Source organism: Aotus nancymaae, unplaced genomic scaffold (genome assembly GCF_030222135.1).
Source record: "Aotus nancymaae isolate 86718 unplaced genomic scaffold, 86718_ANA_hifiasm-v0.15.2.pri h1tg000002l, whole genome shotgun sequence".
NCBI classification, from domain to species: domain Eukaryota; kingdom Metazoa; phylum Chordata; class Mammalia; order Primates; family Aotidae; genus Aotus; species Aotus nancymaae.
The window spans coordinates 26,862,075-26,881,994 of NW_026988413.1; the positions used below are offsets into that span (position 1 = coordinate 26,862,075).

Consider the following 19,920-nt stretch of genomic DNA (forward strand, 5'->3'; position numbering starts at 1 on the left):
CGTTTTCGGGGTCATGTTTGTGCTTCCTGTCTTGGAGTCCATGCGGGGTGTGGGAGTTCCGCGCCTGCTGATCTGTCCGGGGTTCAGCCAAGGGAGGATGTGGTCAGGCGTCCCGCCACTCTAGGGGAAGGGAAGAAAAAAGTAATAGGGTTGCTGAAGTTCGTGCGGAGGGAGCCGGGGAGGGAAGCTCTGGAATGGGGACTTGGGACGCTGAGTGGCTGAGTGGCGCGAAGGCCATTGCTCTGTGCTCTGTGGGATATGACTCGTCGTTGGAACAAGTTTTGCGCTGTCTGTAAGAGTTGAGCCTAGCTGAACAAAGGAATTATAAATCCCAACGTGGACCAAAACTGAATGCACATTTTCCCCTCTCCCTCCTACTCCCCTCACCACCTAAAACTTAAATCCTTATCCTTTATCCACACACACAGGGGAGATCCCTGGAGTACAGCCGTCCACGTGAAAAGTTGTTTAGATAGTAATGGCATCTGCATGAGGATGTAGGAGAGTATGACTTACAACAGATAGGGAATATATTCTCCCAAAACTTGATTTTGAGTTTCTGAAATTAGACTTATCTACTCCTTGTAACATACTCCAAAGACAAAATACAAAGTATATGCAGACATAATCGACAACCCTTAAGTTAAAATATAAGACTTTTTTTACGTATTGGAAGGTTTTTTTTTTTGAGACGAGTCTCGCTTTGTCGCCCAGGCTGGAGTGCAGTGTCACTGCAACCTCCGCCTCCCGGGTTCAGGCGATTCTCTTGCCTCAGCCTCCCTTGTAGTTGGGTCTACAGGCAAGTGCCACCACGCCCAGCTAACTTTTTAAAAATATATTTTTAGTACAGACGGGGTTTCACTGTGATAGCCAGGATGGTCTTGATCTGACCTCCTAATCCATCCGCCTCCGCCTCCCAAAGTGCTGGGATTACAGGCGTGAGCCGCCCCGCCCGGCCTTAAATTGTTCTTAAATAACCAGCCACTTCTCTGTTGATTACACTGTAATGCCAATGAAGGTATAATTTCTGGTTCCCTTTCCATATACTGATACTAAAATGGAAAATGTTTTGGTAAGACATTTTAAAGATGAGAGAAAGTATATGCAATTTCATTTACCTTTATACGAGATGCAAAATTTGGTTTTAAATTTTGGTTAATTCCTGTGCTTTTTGTTTTTTCATAGATGCAGGGGGAGACACACCCTAGTGCTTCCCTTATTGACAGAACCATCAAGATGAGGAAAGAAACAGAGGCTAGGAAAGTGGTTTTGGCCTGGGGACTCCTAAATGTATCTATGGCTGGTATGATATATACTGAAATGTAAGTGAATCAGCTCAAAATGAAAATGTAAGAAACAAATGCTGGTTCCACAGGTTTCTGTGTTTGTTTCGATTTTTTGGTGTCTTTAAGTTCATTGGAAACCCTTTTTAATTTTTTTTAGGACTGGAAAATTGATTAGTTCATATTACAATGTGACATACTGGCCCCTCTGGTATATTGGTAAGTAATTAATTTTCACTGTAACTTAAATTTACTACCAATGAAAAACTGCTTTCAGGTTTAATTCAGCTTAGTATGCATTTCCTTATTCAACAAATATGTGACTGCCTGCTGGGTTGTAAAAACTGGGACTACAGCAGAAAGGGAGCAAGGTAAAACCCTGTTATTATGAAAGGAACATTTTATTAGAGAGACAATCGGTAAACAACACGTTACCAGGTAATTATGAGTTATGTGAGGAAAAATAAGTTTAGAGGTCAGTGAGATTTGGTTTTGTTACTCTCCTGATACGCCCTCTCTACATCTGTACCTTTTTTTTTTTGAGACAGAGTCTTGCTCTGTCACCCAGGCTGGAGTGCAGTGGCACCATCTCTCTGCCTCCCGGGTTCAATCATTCTCCTGCCTCAGCCTCCCAAGTAGCTGGGACTATGGGTGCACGCTGCTACGCCCAGCTAGTTTTTGTATTCTTAGTAGAGATAGGGTTTCACTATGTTGGCCAGGCTGGTCTTGAACTCCTGACCTCAGGTGATCCACTGCCTTGGGCTCCCAAAGTGCTGGGATTACAGGCGTGAGCCACTGGGCCCAACCACACCACACATAGTAGACATTGATTAAATTATAGCTTTTATGAGCAATAATGTAAGAATAAGAAGGTAATTTTAGTTTGCTACATTGATTAAATTATAACTTTTATGAGCAATAATGTAAGAATAAGAAGGTAATTTTAGTTTGCTAAGTATAGCAGATTTTTGTGTTCTCCAAAAACCCCTCACCCCCCTTTTATAAAAAAATAAATTGTTCTCTTCCAGAGCTTGCCCTTGCATCTCTCTTCAGCCTTAATGCCTTATTTGATTTTTGGAGATATTTTAAATATACTGTGGCACCAACAAGTCTGGTTGTTAGTCCTGGACAGCAAACACTTTTAGGGTTGAAAACAGCTGGTGAGTGTTTTATATCTCTTGCAAAGTTGGGGGAAAGGTTACCAATAAATCTTTCTCAATTTAATTTTCCTGTTTCATAGACTCAGAGATGGAAGGGACATCAATTATCCTAAATGATACAATAAATAGTCTTATGACCAATGACTGTTATTTCCTACTTGTATACATTCAACTGTTTCATGGAAGTTTGTTCCATTGTTCAGGTACAATTAAAATTAAACGACACTTGCTGAGTTGAAACCAGTTTCTAATTTTGAACTCCGGAAATAGTAAACACCTAATTTGTGTCCTTTGGTCCTTTGGTAATAATACTTTCTGTGATTTAACAACCAAGTCACTCTGTTAACTTTTTTCCCTGGAAAAAAAAAATGACTTAGATGCTTAAATATATTTTCATAGAAATTTATTTGTGCATACATACACATATGTTGTTTTTTTTCCTTCTAGTTGTACAGACTACCCCTCCACATGATCTGGCAGCAACCCAAATCCCTCCCTCTCCACCTTCCCCTTCAATTCAGGGTCAGAGTGTGTTGAGTTATAGCCCATCTCGTTCGCCCAGTACCAGTCCCAAGTTCACCACCAGCTGTATGACTGGTTACAGCCCTCAGCTGCAAAGTCTGTCCTCAGGTGGCAGTGGTTCTTACAGCCCTGGAGTGACCTACTCGCCCGTCAGTGGTTATAATAAGGTAATGACTCTCTTGTCTTGTCCAGTCACATTACTTTAGAATTGGGAGGTACACTAAAATTCATCGAATGAGCCAAACTTATTTTATCTGGGCAAACTGAGACTTGACTTGCCTCGATCACCCATTTAAGAACCAAGAATAGAATACAACATCTTAAACACAACATCTTAAAATGAAAGAGGAAAAATTAGCGTTTGCAGAGATAATGAACTTAGGTCATCTAGGATCTTTCAGCAGTCTTTAAAACAAGTTGAAACTGTGATGATTTTTTACTTTAGTTACTTTTACTCCTGTTTTCCCTTTGTTATGTGAAGCCTTTGTATACCCTTTTAGAGTTTTAGTGTGTTCTATCATGTTGGAATGTCTTCTAAGCTTAAAGTTGGGGTTGTCACATAGTTTCTTTTTTTTTCCCCCCTCAATGAGCACAAATGATTCTTGAGTATGGACACTTTCCATGGAATAGTAGGAACCTTCATTCCCACTCCCATGTAATGTGAAACTTTATTTGTAGGATTAATAGAAACAGGATTGACAAATTGAAATTTTGACTCCTTCCTGAAGCATAAAACTATTAATACAAGAGGGGCATAAAAGGAGAGTGATCCAAGAACACAAAATCAAACACCGCATGTTCTCACTCATAGGTGGGTGTTGAGCAGTGAGAACACATGGACACAGGGAGGGGAGCACTACACACGGGGGGTCTGTTGGGGGGAAATAGGGGAGGGACAGCGGGGGGTGGGGAGTTGGGGAGAGAGAGCATGGGGAGAAAGGCAGCAAATCACACTGCCACGTATGCACCTATGCAACAATCTTGCATGTTCTTCACACGTACCCAAAAACCTAAAAAGCAATACAAAAATAAAAATAAAAATAAAAAATAAAAGGAGAAAAAAAAAAGAAGAAATTTCCCAAAAAAAAAAAAAAAGAGGAGAGTGATCATTTCAGATGCTGTCACTATTGTGTTGTGCTAATATCTCTATAGCTTCTAGTTAAAACAGGAGACTCTGGAGGTGAAACCAACACACTGTCTGCCTTTATCCATTTACATGTTTCTTTGTAATGAAATTCCATACTACTGGTTATCCAATATTAAAATTAATTTTGGCAGGTAATAGAATTTTGAAAATTTTGTACAACTTAGATTTTTGTGAGAAAGTATGTGGTAAAAATTCACAACTCATAGGTAAATACAACTTTTAAAAATAATTTTTCACAGGTTGATGCTATCTGATCCTTATAGAAAACTGGAAAAGTAAAATAGAAGGAAAATTACTTATAGTCCTGCCACACAAAAATAATCTGTGTAATGACTCTTTAATACTCAGCTAATGGATATACCATAATTTGCTCTTGAATATTTAAGTCATTTTCATTTTTTATAAACTTTTTAATGTGTACTAAATAGCTCTTACGTAAAATTCTTGATAAATTTGGGATGGGAGTGTCTATCCAAAATAATTGTACCAATTTACATTGTCACAGAAATGTATAAGAGTATTTGTTTTCCACACTCTTGACCATCAAGTTAATTTCTTTTAAAAATAAATCTCTGCTAATAAGAAACATGACTATAGTCTATTGTAACTTTTAACATACATTTCTTTCAAAGTCACATAGCTAAATCAAGAGTTGTTCTTTACTTACTTGTCTTTTGGGTCTGTATCCTTGGAATTTTTTTCTTGGGTTGCTATTTAATTATAGGATTGAAAATATATATATATATAGAAATTTTGAGTGTTTAATAATCATATCTGTTTATCTCCTTATGGTTTGCTCTGTTTTTAAATTTAGAAATTTTTTCACTTTCAGAATTGATCCCCCCTCCCCGGCATAGTACAATTTTCTCATTTTTGTGTTATGCTAATATTGATAACTAGTTGTCCCCCCAATATCATAAATTATTTTTGCCTTGATTGACTTGGATCCTCCTTTGTATTACATGTGATTTTAGATATTAGAGTCTTTTTCTGGTTGATTCTGTTCTCTTGATATGTTTTTAGTACTGTGTAGAGTAGTTTCATTGTGGACTGACAGTGTTAGAAGAGTTGACAAAAACTGTCAAACACTTGCATTTTTGCTTCAAAAAACAGAGAAATCATAGCTTATATTCTGTCTGTACAAAAGTGACACGACCAAAATATCAAGTATAATTTTTATTTTTAAAGAAATAATTTTTTTCTTTAACTCTCCCTTTCTACCCACTCTTTTCCAGTCATTTATTCTGCCTTGTGCATCTTTCTGTTTACAAATTAGAGGGAAAAAATAATGAATTAAGATTTTTTACCTTAATCTTTCTTTTTTTAAAAAATCTTAAAAGATGTGTCAAGAAAATACCAAAAGAAAGTAAAGGTGACAAAGACACATCAGGAAAACACAAAAATAAGGTGGTAGTGTTATCAAAGTATAACTTTAGAGGAGGAAGAATTACATGGGACAAAAGGTCATTTTAGGTTGATGGAAAAAATCATACGAAGAAATAATAGTTTCAATCCCTGTATATTGAATAATACAGCATCATAAAATGTAAAGCAGAAACCTTTAGTAACATGAAATCAGTAAATACAACTGTATTGGGAGACTTTACCATTATCAATGTCTGATAAAGTAGGCAACAAATAAGAACACAAAATATTTGAGCAATAACATTTAATAAGATAGCCTCCATAAGAATACTGTGGAATATTATACCTTTCTATTTGAGATGTTCATGGAATTGTACACATTGTATTTTCTGACCAAAGCAAACATAAAACTAGAAATTAGAAATGAAGGTTTGAAAGACACCATTAAAATTTAGAAATTACGTTAAAATTAGAAATTAGGTTAAATTAAAATTACTATTAGGAAAACAAGAATGCTTCAATAGCAGAATTTATCAATACAGTAAAAGCTATATGCAGTGGTAAATTCTTAACCTTAAATGTTTTTGTTTTTATTTTTGTTTTTGGGGAGTTATTTTGAGAGAGTCTCACTCTGTAGCCTAGGCTGGAAAGCAGTGGTGCGACCTCAGCTCACTGCAGCCTCTTCCTCCTGCGTTTAAGTGATTCTGCTGCCTTAGCCTCCTGAGTAGCACAGGTACCATGCCCAGCTAATGTTTTTATTTTTAGTAGAGATAGGATTTTACCATGTTGGCTAGGCTGGTCTCCCAACTCCTGACCTCAAGTTATCCGCCCACCTCAGCCTCCCAGAGTGCTGGGATTACAGGCATAAGCCACCTCACCCTGCCCATTTTTGTTTTAAAAAATAAAAATAGATGTACTAAGAATTCAGGTCAGAATTAGAAGAGTACAAGAAGGATACAGAAAAAAATGATAGATACATGGTACAACATGGATGAGTCCTGAAAACACTATGCTAATGAAAGAAGCCAGTCACAAAAGACCACATATACAATTCTATTTATAATGTCCAGAATGGTCAAATTTATAAAGACAGGAAGATTAGTGGTTATCTAGAATTGGGGTGGGAAGGAAGGAGAAAAGGGGATTGATACCTAATCAGTTGTTTTTTAGTGGAAGGAAGGACAAGAACGTTTTGAAATTAGATTGTGATGGCTGTGTAACCCTGTGAACATACTAAAACACATTTGAGTTGTGCACTTTAAATGAGTGAATTGCATGTGAATCATATCTCAAGCTATTTTTAATGATAAAAGCAAATGTTAGAGAATTGTTATCTAAGAGCTTTTCTCTGTGTGCATGGGAAATACCATAAAATAGACAAATCTGTCAAATCAACAGGGCAATTAAGATGTAGACTTAAGGAGAAATGAAATGGAGGATTTAGGAAAGGATACAGAGAAGTTTAAACTATGATGGATATTTTCACGTTTTATGGTAAGAGCAGAGAATAGTTATTGCCATAAACGTTTCATGTCTCTGTGTTGTTATTCATCTTTAATTCTCTCTGCTGAAAATACTCTTAATATCATCCTTTTTTTGTTTTTTTAATGGTGAAAAAACATATATAACATAAAATTTGCCATTTTAACCTTTTTTAAATGCACAGTTCAGTAGCATTAAATGCGTTCAAATTGTTCAGCTGTCACCATCTGTCTCTAGAACTTTCCATCTCCTCACTGAAACAATGTGCCAATTGAACAATTAACTCTATTTTTCTACCCTCTCTGAGTCTCTGGCAACCACTATTCTGTCTTTCTGAATTTGATACTCTAGGTACATCCTGTAAGTGGAATCATAACAGTATTTGTCCTTTACCTGTCTTATTTCACTAGCATAATATCCTCAGGGTTCATCCATATTGTAGCATGTGTTACAATTTCCTTCCTTTTTAAGGCTGAATAATATTCCATTGTATGCATACACCACATTTTGTTTATCCAGTCATATGTTGATGGACACTTGGGTTGCTTCCACCTTTTGGCTTTTGTGAATAATAAATGCTGCGGTGAACATGGCTGTACAGATATCTGTTTGAGTCCCTGCTTTCAGTTATTTTGGGTATATATCAAGAAGTAGAGTTTACCTATCTATTTTTAATTTTTTGAGGAAACACTGTACGGTGTTTGTATATTTGTTTTGGTAAAGATGGGATCTTGCTATGTTGCCTGGGTTGGTCTCAAACTTCTAGACTCAAGCAGTCTTCCTGCCTCAGCCTCCCAAAGTGCTGGGATTACAGGCATGAGCCACCACACCTAGCCCCATACCATGTTTCGTAGTCACCATGCCGCCTTATATTCCCACCTTAAAATATATGCATAATGATATATCAAATAAAGCATAATATTTTTAAACAATTGCTTGTATTAGTCTGCTTGGGCTGCCATAAAAAAAAAGCCACAGGCTGCATGGTGTAACAGAAATTATTTTCTCATAGTTCTGAATGCTAGAAATCTAAAATCAAGGTCCCTGCCAGTTTGGTTTCTGGTGAGTGCTCTTTCTGGTTTATAGCCACTTTGTCCTCACGTGTCCTTTCTGGTATCTCTTCATATAAGGACACTGAGCCTGTCAGAACAAGGCCCCACTCTAATGACCTCACTTAAGTTAATTACCCCCTTACTTCAAAAGCAACCACATTGGGGGTTAGGGCTTCAACATGTGAATTTGGGGAATACACAAACATTCAGTCTATAATAATGTTCACTTTTTTTCCTTTAGACTGTAACCCTCTTGAGCACAGGATTATGTGTTTTTATTTATCTTTGTTTCCTTAGTACAGTATATGGAATATAGATACATCAGTGTCTATTGAACCAAACTACTAGTTTGGAAAATCTAATGAAATATGTTACTTTTCTTGGGCAGGGGGAAAATAAGCCAAAATTGGCTAAGAATTAGAAAACCAAAATGAGAGAGAAAATTTAAAAACAATACATTGGCCAGGCACGGTGGCTCACACCTGTAATCCCAACACTTTGGGAGGCTGAGGCGGGCGGATCACCTGAGGTCAGGAATTCAAGACCTGCCTGACCAACATGGAGAAACCGTCTCTACCAAAAATACAAAATTAGCCGGGCGTGGTGGCGCATGCCTATAATTCCAGCTATTCGGGAGGCTAAGGCAGGAGAATTACTTGAACCCAGGAGGCAGAGGTTGTGGTGAACCAAGATCATGCCATTGCACTCCAAGCCTGGGCAACAAGAGCAAAACTCCATCTCAAAAAAAAAAAAAAAAAAAAAAAAAAAAAATTACATCCCAGGAAGGCTGTACGGCCTTTAAGTTTTATTATTAAGTTCTTTTAAACTTTGAAGAAACAGTTACTTTATAGACTTTATTATGAAAAATCTCAGACTAACAAAAGTGAAGAGACCAGTTTTTATATAATGAATTCCTATGTATCTTTTACCTATCTTCTAAAAGTTACTAATATTTTGCTGGGGTATGAACAGCTAATTCTGATCCAGTAAAACAACATGTTAACATAGACTCAAGTTAGAAAACAAGTTTGAAATCCTGGTATGATCTTTAGCAGCTTACCTAAACTCATAAGGTGTGAGTATAGTAATCGTATTTGCCTGTTACTGAAAATATAAGACAGTGTATATATTAAGCATAATTAGCACATTGCCTGACACGTATAATAACTGCTTAAATACTTGGTATTCAATACGAGTTATTACCCAATACAGAAAAGATGGGAACACCACTACCTAGTTCACTTTATAGAATGTAATAAAACTTAAAGCACAAAGTAATTCTCCCTGGGAACTGTAAAAAACAACTTCGTTAAGTGGCTGGATACATGATAAATAGCCAAAGTCAATAGCTTAAAAAGATATTGTTATAAAGATTTTCTCCCTACATACTAATATATAAGGTATATGCAATTCTAATCAGTCCCAGTCTACCATTTTTAAAAATAGATTTATGCAAGTTACTCATTGATTTTTAAAGTTAATATAGAAAAATAAATGAGCCAAGAAAATTGAGTAAGAGTTGGGTACTTCCCCATAGACATTAAAACTTAATAAGTAAAATATTATGGCCCCTAAGCAAAATTAGGCCAATTAATGCAATAATAGCCCAAATATAGTGTATATAAGGATATAATATGTTAATTTAAAAATTAAAAAATCTGTGTGGAAGAGAATTAACATTTTTATTTTCAAACAGCATTAAACAATTATAAGACTAGTAAATCTTTAACTTACTGCAAACTAGTATGAAGTGATCATAAGACCCCAATAGAAAAAAATTGTAAATGTACTTGAGTAAACATTTAAATAGGTAATACAAGTGACCAATAATTATATTTTTAAGTGTTTAACATCATAAATATAGTGAAATGTAAATTAAATGGCCATTTTTTAAAAAATTCTTATATCAAGTAAATGTTAATATGCTTTCACCAAATAATTTCAGTTTTAGGAATCTGTTAAAGGAAGCTATCAGAAATTCAAGCCAAGATTTATGTACAGCCATCTTTATCATAACATAGACAAAGCTATGTACATTTTAGAGATTTTGAAATACATAAAATGTGAAAAAGGATTATATTATCTCTGGGTGGCAAAGTTACAAATGTTATTTTATTTATACTTTCAATTTTTTAAAATACGCATGTGTTACTTGGTTTTTTAAGAGACAGGGTCTTGCTGTCTCCACCCAGGCTGGAATGTAGTGACTGGAATGCATGGCTCACTGCAGCTTCTAACTCCTGGGCTCCATTAGTTACTTTTTTTTTTTTTTTTTGGATGGACTTTATTTTTTAGAGCAGTTTTGGGTTTACAACAAGATCAAGAGATCTTATGTACATTTCCTGTTCTAACGCTCATGGCCTCCTCCATGATCAGTATACCTCCACAGTGATATTTTCTTACAGTCGATGAACTTGCATTGACACATCATTGTCACCCAAAATGCGTAGTTTACATTAGGGTTCACTCTGGGTGTTGTACGTTCTGTGGGTTTGGACAAATGTATAATGATGTGTTTACAATTATATATGATACAGAATAAAAAATCTACACCACTTAGTCATTCTTCTTTTCCTCCATTCCTGGCAACCACTGGTTTTTTTTTTTTTATTGCCTCCATAGTTTTGCCTTTTCTAGAATGTCATGTACTTAGAATCATAACTGTGTGGCTTTTCAGATTGGCTTCTTTCACTTAACAATATGCATTTATAATTCCTTTATGTCTTTTTGTAGCTTGATAGCTCACTTGTTTTTAGTGCTAAGTAATACTCAGTTACCTAATTTTGCCAGTTTATTTACACATTCACCTACTGAAGGGCATTTTGGTTGCTTCCAAGTTCTGACTATTAGGAATAAAGCTGCTATAAACATGCAGATTTGTGTGTGGATGTAAGTTTTCAACCCCTTTGGGTAATACTAAGGAGCACAATTACCAGATCGTATGGTAAGAGAATATTTACTTTTGTAAGAAACTGCCAAACTGTGTTTCAGAGTGGCTGTATCATTTTGCATTCCCACCAGCAAAGAATGAGAGATTGTATTGTTCCACAACCTCATCAGCATTTGATGTTGTCATTGTTGTGGATTTTTGCCATTCTACTAGGTATTTTACTTAAGTCACAAACCAAAACAAAAATGAATTTCATTTAAAGAAAAGTAAAATAAAGTTCTTTTATTTTGTATAGTTGGCAAGCTTTAGCCCCTCTCCTCCTCCTCCTCCGTACCCTACCACTGTTGGACCAGTAGAGAGCAGTGGATTGAGATCTCGCTACCGTTCTTCACCCACTGTCTACAACTCACCCACTGACAAAGAAGACTATATGACCGACCTACGAACTTTGGATACTTTCCTAAGAAGTGAAGAAGAGAAACAGCATAGGGTTAAGCTGGGTACATATGTATTTTATTTATACCTATTATACATACTTTTGGTGTCACTTAGTCCTTAACCTATTATTTTCATTATTTTAATATTCATACATAAAATTTAAAATCTCTTTTACTAATATACTTTGTTAGCTTGGAGAGAAACACATTTTGTTTTACTTTAAATGTAACATAATTTTATGCAGTTAGAATTAAGGTCACTAAATTCAAGAAGTGAAATATAGCTAAACTAAGAAATCTTGAACCTTTCATCTACGATAAGATTGAAAGCTTTTTTGCATAATGTAAGTTAAAATTTCTGTTTAAAGTTGAGGCTATAAAATAATGTTTTGAAGCAATGCGTAGTGAACTTACTCAAATTATAGCTGTCTCTTTTCAGGTAGTCCTTTGGAAAGTTGGTGTGACAGAGCAGGGTGAGAGAGCGTGTATTTACTCTAGAAGCACTACTGTTTTTCAGAACATTTTAAAACTGTCTTTTAGTATTTCCTGAAGGTATAGTTTACCTTGGGAAAGAGTGTTAGCAAATCTTAATCTGTTTGGGCTAGATTTGATTATTACAGAGTCAATTATTTGAAACCGAATTAGGTTATTGAACTGAGTAATGATTTTTCCCCTCAGGAACATTCACAGAAACGATATTAGGTGCTAACTGGGCCATGATGAGGAAGCCAGTTATTGGACCATGGCTCTTTGTGTCGCTTGAAGTCTCACCAGTGATTTTTAATTTAATTTTGCCTGAAAGTGCCACAGATGTTACAGAAACCAATCAATATTATCTTCTTATTTTTGATACATGCTTTTTAAAAAAAATTTGAAATACTTTGAGTCTACCGAAACTTTAATATGGAGTATCATACAAAGAACCTATGAATCCTCTACACATCTTTGTATTACTCACATATTTTCTGACTTCACTTTTATTCTTTGACCCAGTAGGAGCTATTTAGAAGTAATATGATTATTGTTTGTAACTGTTAGTGGTGTTGCTTTTAATTTTCAAGCCTGAAGTGGTTTGGTTACCTTTTTTTTCTCCTAAGTTAATTTTACTGTGGTTAGAGAATCTGATCTGTACCCATTAACTTTTTGTTTGTTTGAGTCTTACTTTTAAGTCTATGTGATCACTTTCTGTAAATGACTTTGTTATATTGAACAGAATGCAATCTCTAAATTTGGGGCTCTCTATTTGTTCACTGTCACGCTTCTTGATGGTATTCTTAAATTCTTTTTTTTTTTTAATCAAAGCTACTGCAAATCAATTAAATTCTTTATCTTACTAATTTTTATCTGCTTGATCTGTTGATTATTAGGAAAGTATGTCAAAAGCTCTCAATGATTGTCTTCCGTTAAATGTTTTCTCACAATTCTGTCAGATTTGCTAAATATACATGTGAGATTATGTTAAATGCATGTAAATTCAGAATTGTGAATATCATTCTGGTAAACTTGCCTTTTATCTTTATCTCTTAGGCTTTTTGCCTTAAAGTCTATTTTGTCTGACATTGATACATCTATATTAATTTCCTTTTGGTTAGGCTCTGGCTGGTTTATCTATCTATATCCCTATACTTTAAGCCCTTTTGTGCCAATAGATTTTTGAAAATTAAGTATTTTGTGCAAATTAATTAATAAATAATTAATAAGTATTTTATGGGAAGCTACTCTAAAACTCTCTCTATATATATCCTGTTCCCCATCAAACTTTCTTTTTTTGTTTTTTTTGTTTGTAGAATTGGTCTCACTCTGTTGCCCAGGCTAGAGTGTAGTGGTACAATCTTGGCTTACTGTAGCTTTGAATTCAGGTCTCAGGTGCCTCTCCCGCCTGAGCCTCTCGAGTAGCTGGGACTACAGATGTGCGCCACCATGCCATGCTAATTTTTGTGTTTATAGTAGAGACGGTTTTGCCATGTTGCTGAGGCTGGTCTCGAATTCCTGAACTCACACAATCCACCCACTTTGGCCTCCAAAAGTGCTGGGATTACAGACGTGAGCCATTGTGCCCAACCCCATCAAACTTTGACTTAGTAGTTCTAACATCCTTTTAAGATTCTTTTCTAAATTATTACTATGTTGGTTGTCATGGGAGCTTTCCCATTTCATCATTTCTTCTGTATTCCTTTAATACTTTTCCCTTTTTTTTTAACGGTAATAAAATTTAGTATACAGAACATTTATAATATTAGCCTTTTTTTTTCTTTTCTTTTTTTTTTTTTTTTGAGGTGGAATCTTGCTCTGTCACCCAGGCTGGAGTGCAGTGGCGCAATATTGGCTCACTGCAATCTCTGCCTCCCAGGTTCAAGCAGTTATCCCTCAACCTCCCAAGTAGCTGGGATTACAGGCACCCGCCACCACTCCTGACTAACTTTTGTATGCTTAGTAGAGACGGGGTTTCACCATGTTGGCCAGGTTGATCTCAAACTCCTGACCTCAGGTGATCCACCTGCCTGGGCCTCCCAAAGTGCTGGGATTACAGGTAATGAGCTACTGCGCCTGGCTCAATGTTAGCCATTTTAAGTATTTAATTAAGTGGTGTTAAGTACATTTACATTATTGTACAGCCACCTTTTACATTTATTTGTTGGTACTCTGTAAGATAAAGGTTTCCTCTCCCTAATCATGTCACTTATGTTGACGATTAGATTGTCCCAGATTTGGCTAGTGAGATCCTCTGTAAGCTGGCTTTTCTGTTCTTTTGACATGACACTATCATTCTTTGAGCTAATCCCCCCGCCCCTATTCTGTTTTACCCTTACCCCAGCTTGTTTGGTTTAGTCACTGTGGACTCATGATCAGCTCTTTCTTTAGCAATGTCTAAACTGTTTTTAAACTAATTAATTGAGTTTTTAAATTTCAGTCGCTTGTTTTCATTTTATAGTTCTATTTGGTTCTTTTCAAATATGCCACATTTTTGTAGAATATTCTTTATTCTTATGTTTTCAGTTCCTTTTTTTCTGTCTCAGTTGCTTAAAAGCACTTATTTAAATAGTTGAGTTATCTAAAGTTCTTAGAGGTTAAATACTGACCATTTTTGTCTTGTTGGTTGTTATGCCTGGAGGCTTGTTTCCTTGCGATTTATGGAATTTCTATGTGTTTCTGGTAAGCTTATCTTGGCTAAATGGAAGCCTTGTTTCTTCCTGGGTGTTTTGTATTTTGCCTCTGTCAGGTGGCTTAGGAGTATTACTGCCCTTTAGCTAACTTAAGTGATTTCTAAGCTTGGAGATTCCTGGACCTCAAAGCTAATATAAATGAGCACTCTAAACCTATTTAAAGATGTATCTATAATTTTTAAATCTCAGAGTTTTTTGTTTTTTGTTTTCAAATCGCCCAACAACATATGGCAGACAAGCTTCCATTATCTCCTGGTCCCAGTGAACAGATTTTTTTCTTATCTGCTCAGAATGTGGCCCTTTGAGATTCCTGGTCCTCTATTAGGAGGACTAAGGGTAGGAGAAAGGTGTCAGCCCAACTCTCTACTTCTTGTGGGCCCAAATCCTTATGTCCGTTTCCCACTTGGGCAATAAATTCCAAGCTGATATATTTCTCAAGGCCTACAAAATTCTCTAGAGCAGCCACAGCATTCTCTTACAGGCTATTTTGATTTTTAATTCCTTTTTCATTTTTAACCACTGACTATTCATAGCCTTACTTTTTTGCAAGCTACATTATTCATTTAAATAATGTTTTTTTTGTTTTGTTTTGTTTTTGAGATGGAGTCTAGCTCTGTTGCTAAGGCTGGAGTGCAGTGGGGCAATCTTGGCTCACTAAAACCTTTGCCTCTTAGGTTCAAGCAGTTCTCCTGCCCTAGCCTTCTGAGTAGCTAGGATTACAGGCACCTGCCACCACACCTGGCTAATTTTTGTGTTAGTAGAGTTGGGGGTTTCACCATGTTGGCCAGGCTGGTCTCGAACTCCTGACTTCAAGTGATCTGCCCGCCTCGGCCTCCCAAAGTGCTGGGATTACAGGTGTGAGCCACTGCACTGGTCTAAATAATGTATTTTATTTAACAAATGTTTTTAGATATTTATGGGAGGAGATATTTTAGGTTATCTGGTATGCTATGTTGCCAGGTTTCCAAATCTCCATGTGCTTTGACTCTGAGGTCTTTGAGATTCTCCAGCTATAGATTTTGTGCTATTCTGGTGGTGGTGGTATTCATCATGGAAAGGCCCTATTTTGTCATTACTTGCTATGTGTAATTTTTCTTTGCTTTGACTAATGCCCACAGGTATTAGAACTTTCTATTTCTATTCATCGTCTAAAATTTAATCCTCAGTGAAATTTTTCTCAAATTCAAGTTTTTTCATAGAAAACTTATTTTTCTTAAAGTTAATGGTCATAATGATTAATCAAAATGGGATAACTTTATGTTCTGTTATAACCACATTTCTTTCCATTTCTGGTCTCTTATTTATTAAATCATTTGTGTTGGTTTACAACTGCTCTTCTTAACATTAATTCATTTCTAAAGTCAATTTTGTCAGAATTTCACACAAAGTGAGATCATGTTTCTTTACTGTATATAACTTTTTATGCTGGCATGAAACACACTACATTCATGAAAGCTCCTTGGCTAACCTTCAAAATTTTGATGAATTGAAATATTACTACATATCCCTTTGATGATTTCTTATTCCTTGTGCCTGTAAACATAACAGGAAAACAGGAAAATGAGTTTTACTGTTTTCTAGTCATTCCTTTTAGAATTCTGCTAAGATTAAAAAAAAAAAAACTTGTTTCTATTTATGAGTTTTATTTGAGGGTATAAAATATCAATTGATACTTTTTATATCAGTCAAACTCTGAAAATATAAGCCCTTCATAAATACCATATAATTGTTATCAAGAATGTGCTTATTTATTTAGGCACTATGCTAGATGCTGCAAAAAAGAAAAAACTCCCTGCCTTCAAGGAGCTCAAATTCTATTTGGGAAAACAGACAACAACTATAACCCTGAAGTGTGATGACTATCCTGGTTCAGAGGCCTCTGTGGGAGTACATTCCTAAATAGAATTTTTTTTTAACGTTTCTTTAAAGTAAATTTATAAATTTAGGAGTATAATCATCAGATAGTCTTTTAATACAACTCAGGAATTACCGCAGGCTATTAAATAAAACACAATAAAGTACAGGGGCAGATAAGTTTAGCCTAGAGACTAGTCTTTAGTAGAAGGCTATAGTTATCCCATTCAGAAGGAGCTTCTAAATACTTCAAGCAAATAACTTGCTTAGCCTATTTATTTCCAAAAGAAATTTGTCTTTTGTTTGTTTTGTTTGTTTGTTTTGAGACAGAGTCTCACTTTGTCACTTAGGCTGGAGTGCAGTGGCACAATCTCAGCTCACTGTAACCTCCGCTTCCCAAGTTCAAGTGATTCTCCTGCCTCATCCTCCCTAGTAGCTGAGATTACTGGCACCCAACATCATGCCTGGCTAGTGTGTGTGTGTGCGTGTGTACTTTTTTTGGTAGAGACAGGGTTTCACCATGTTGACCAGGCTGGTCTCAAACTCCTGACCTCAGGTGATCTACCCATCTCTGCCTCCCAAAGTGCTGGGATTACAAGCGTGAGCCACTACCCGGCCTAAGCCACCACACCTGGCCATTTCTTACTGAATGATTTGAAAGTCTTAGAGAATGAAATGAGCTTAATTTTTCAACAAAACTAGACAGACGCCTTTGACTACTTATTGTTCTTATGGCTCTTCAATTGATACGGCTCAGAAAATACTGTTTTTCATTTTTATCACAAGTAGACTGTGTTCTCTCAAGAGAAAATTATGTTGGGGAGAAGAGAAGCTCCTTGAGGGTGTTTGTCTTCTGATTCCTGGATTGCCATTGCCTAGATACAAGTGTTAACTCTAGATGTCAGAATTGCTACAACAGACTGATACTGTTTACCTTGACAATTAATTGCAGGGAGCCCAGATTCCACCTCTCCTTCCAGCAGTCCTACTTTCTGGAACTACAGTCGTTCTATGGGGGATTATACACAAACTTTAAAGAAGTTTCAGTATCAGCTTGCCTGTAGGTCTCAGGCCCCATGTGCTAACAAAGATGAAGCTGATCTCACCTCTAAACAAGCTGCAGAAGAGGTAAGTGGAAGATAAAAGTGACTTAATATTTATGATTTATGCGTTACTAGAAAGTCTTCTACTTCTGGAACGTTTTTTCTGTAATCTTCCATTCTGCTGGACAGAAACATAAATCTGGCACACATTAAGCAGTGGGAAGGCTCCTGCCTTACTTTGTATACCTAAAACTAAAAACTAAATTATATCATACATTTTACTCTATGACACGCAGTTCACCTTAGTGCCCTGCCTGAAACATATTTTTACATTGATTATAAAAAGGCTCTCAGGTATATAATTGTACTTAACATATACAGAAATCTTGCTTTTAAAATATATTTAGATTGGAATATTTGTCAGTAATTTCATCACTTTAATACCAAATATGGAATTTTTATTTTGTTCTTAAAAGCAAGAAAAATGTTCTTTACACATACCAATGTAAGGAACTTTTAAAGATATAACTGTGTGAACAGTACTTATAAGTGGGTAATAAGAAAATTACCAAATACTAATTAGATGAATATTGGTATTTGGGAAATTTTTTTCCTAAGTTCATTAAATATTTTTTAGAGTGGGAGAAAGAATGATGATATCTGGCAAGATTTTTCCTCACTGTTCATTTTAAACATGAATTTTTATAGGTTTGGGCAAGAGTGGCTATGAATAGACAACTTCTTGATCATATGGATTCATGGACAGCTAAGTTTAGAAATGTAAGTTCTGACATTACTCTTTGGACAATATTAGTGCCTCTTAATATGCAATGCATGTTATTAGAATATCATTTAGAGTTCATTATAAATTAGAATATTAGAGTTATTATAAAGGTACAGTATGAATGACACATATATAAGGATAAACTTATTTTCATGAGATTTTTCCTTCTCCATATTTATTGAATCGATACGTTTTGAGAAGATAAAGGAATATGTTTAGTTATTAAGATCCTCCCTTTTCCACTTCTCAATTTTATTTTCCAAAGAGCTTTGCTTTTTTTTTTTATTCTAATACACTTAGATCCAAAGAGCTTTTCTATTGGAGCCTTTTATGTACCCAGAATTGTGAGGGAAACAAAAAGAGGTCCTTGCCCTCAGAAAACTTAAGAGTTTAGAGAGATGAGACCACATATGCTTGAAGCTATTTCAAAATAGATTATGATTGCTATTTTTCTAGAGAAGTACCCTCTAATCTTGGGCCAACTTTTCCCTATACAGAATGAATTAGTTTCCTTTTTTCAACTCCATGTCTTCCTCCCATTCTCTGTAGCACCTGTGTCCTGGGTTCTGTTAGGCATATGTACTCCTCCTTCCACTACATGGAGCTCCACTTAGCTTCAGAAGGGGCTGTTACTTCTGTTGTTTCATCCTTCAACACTCATGCATCCATTCTGCATCTTCTAGAACTATATTGAAATCACTTGTGCTCATTTTAATCCTTTTACTGTTATTTAAATAGGGTATCAAAATAGAGGGGCAAAAAATGGGTCAAGCCTACTTTCTTGACCCAGAAACCTGGATGGCATTTTATGGATAATTCCTGAACCTAATCCTAGACCTACTCAATTAGAATTTATGAGGGTGGGGCCTAGACCTCTCTCTGGGACACGTTAGATGATTTTGTTACAGCCAAAGAGTGGCTGGCAAATTAAGATGCATGTAGTAAATGTTGGAAGAGTGAATGAGTGAGATCATGTCCTGGAACTGAAGTTTGTTGTAGTTTCTGTTATAGGCTAGTCTAAAAATACTAATATGTTTAAAATATGAAGTCTTAGGAGTTAGCTAGAGTTTTTGGAATTTTTTTTAAAAAGCAATGCATATATACCTGTACCATATATTTTATAACACCAGAGTCTAGTTAGCACCCAGTAATCAACCACATTAATACTTCTGCAGAAAAACATGAATAGTTACACTCAGTGGGATAAAGTTTATACATAGCTTCATGTGAATTCAGGTCAAGTCTTGCCATTATATCAAAATTTGCTTGTTTAAATGGATTACAAAAAATGTTTTACGTTCCCAGAAGGTTTTTATTTCAGTTGTTTATAATATCGTATTTCATCTGAAAGATTTTTTCATCCTTTCGTTTTATGGATAAACAAAAGATGGAAACAGCAGTGGTAATTGAAGTTGCTACAGGCACACACACAAAACAATAACACACAAACCAGATGGAATGTATCCTTAGACAGTCTTTTCACATCCCAGAATTAGTTGTATGTTAGCCATAGAAAAGGCATTTGAAAGTCCCAGTCCTAAAGTAATACTGTAATATTCGCAAGCCAGTTTCAAATCTAATAAGTTTGTTTTTCCACATGGTTAGGGAATTGGGTGAGCCTGCCGAGAGTTAAGCAGTTATGTTAGTTTGAGAAACTATCTTACTGATCACAAACCAGCGTAAACAGTACATTAATAAGTGTGTGAAGTTACCCTACAAATGTAAACTGAAGATTAT

At 35.7% G+C, this 19,920-nt stretch overlaps 1 protein-coding gene across 4 annotated transcripts in view; it reads left to right on the top strand.

The window, feature by feature from the left end:
- Window positions 1-19,920, top strand: part of TMEM209 (transmembrane protein 209) — a 40,393-nt gene that overhangs the window by 90 nt on the left and 20,383 nt on the right. For 2 of the 4 annotated variants that reach the window (XM_021673702.2, XM_021673707.2), the window contains exons 2-8: window positions 1,186-1,322; window positions 1,444-1,502; window positions 2,312-2,443; window positions 2,891-3,132; window positions 11,197-11,401; window positions 17,309-17,484; window positions 18,108-18,179. In XM_021673702.2, the coding sequence (XP_021529377.1) occupies window positions 1,186-1,322; window positions 1,444-1,502; window positions 2,312-2,443; window positions 2,891-3,132; window positions 11,197-11,401; window positions 17,309-17,484; window positions 18,108-18,179 (1,023 nt within the window). Of the gene's footprint in view, window positions 1-44; window positions 293-1,185; window positions 1,350-1,443; window positions 1,503-2,311; window positions 2,444-2,890; window positions 3,133-11,196; window positions 11,402-17,308; window positions 17,485-18,107; window positions 18,180-19,920 lie in introns of those variants that run through there. The other 2 variants (XM_021673705.2, XM_021673710.2) reach the window with 2 other exon arrangements.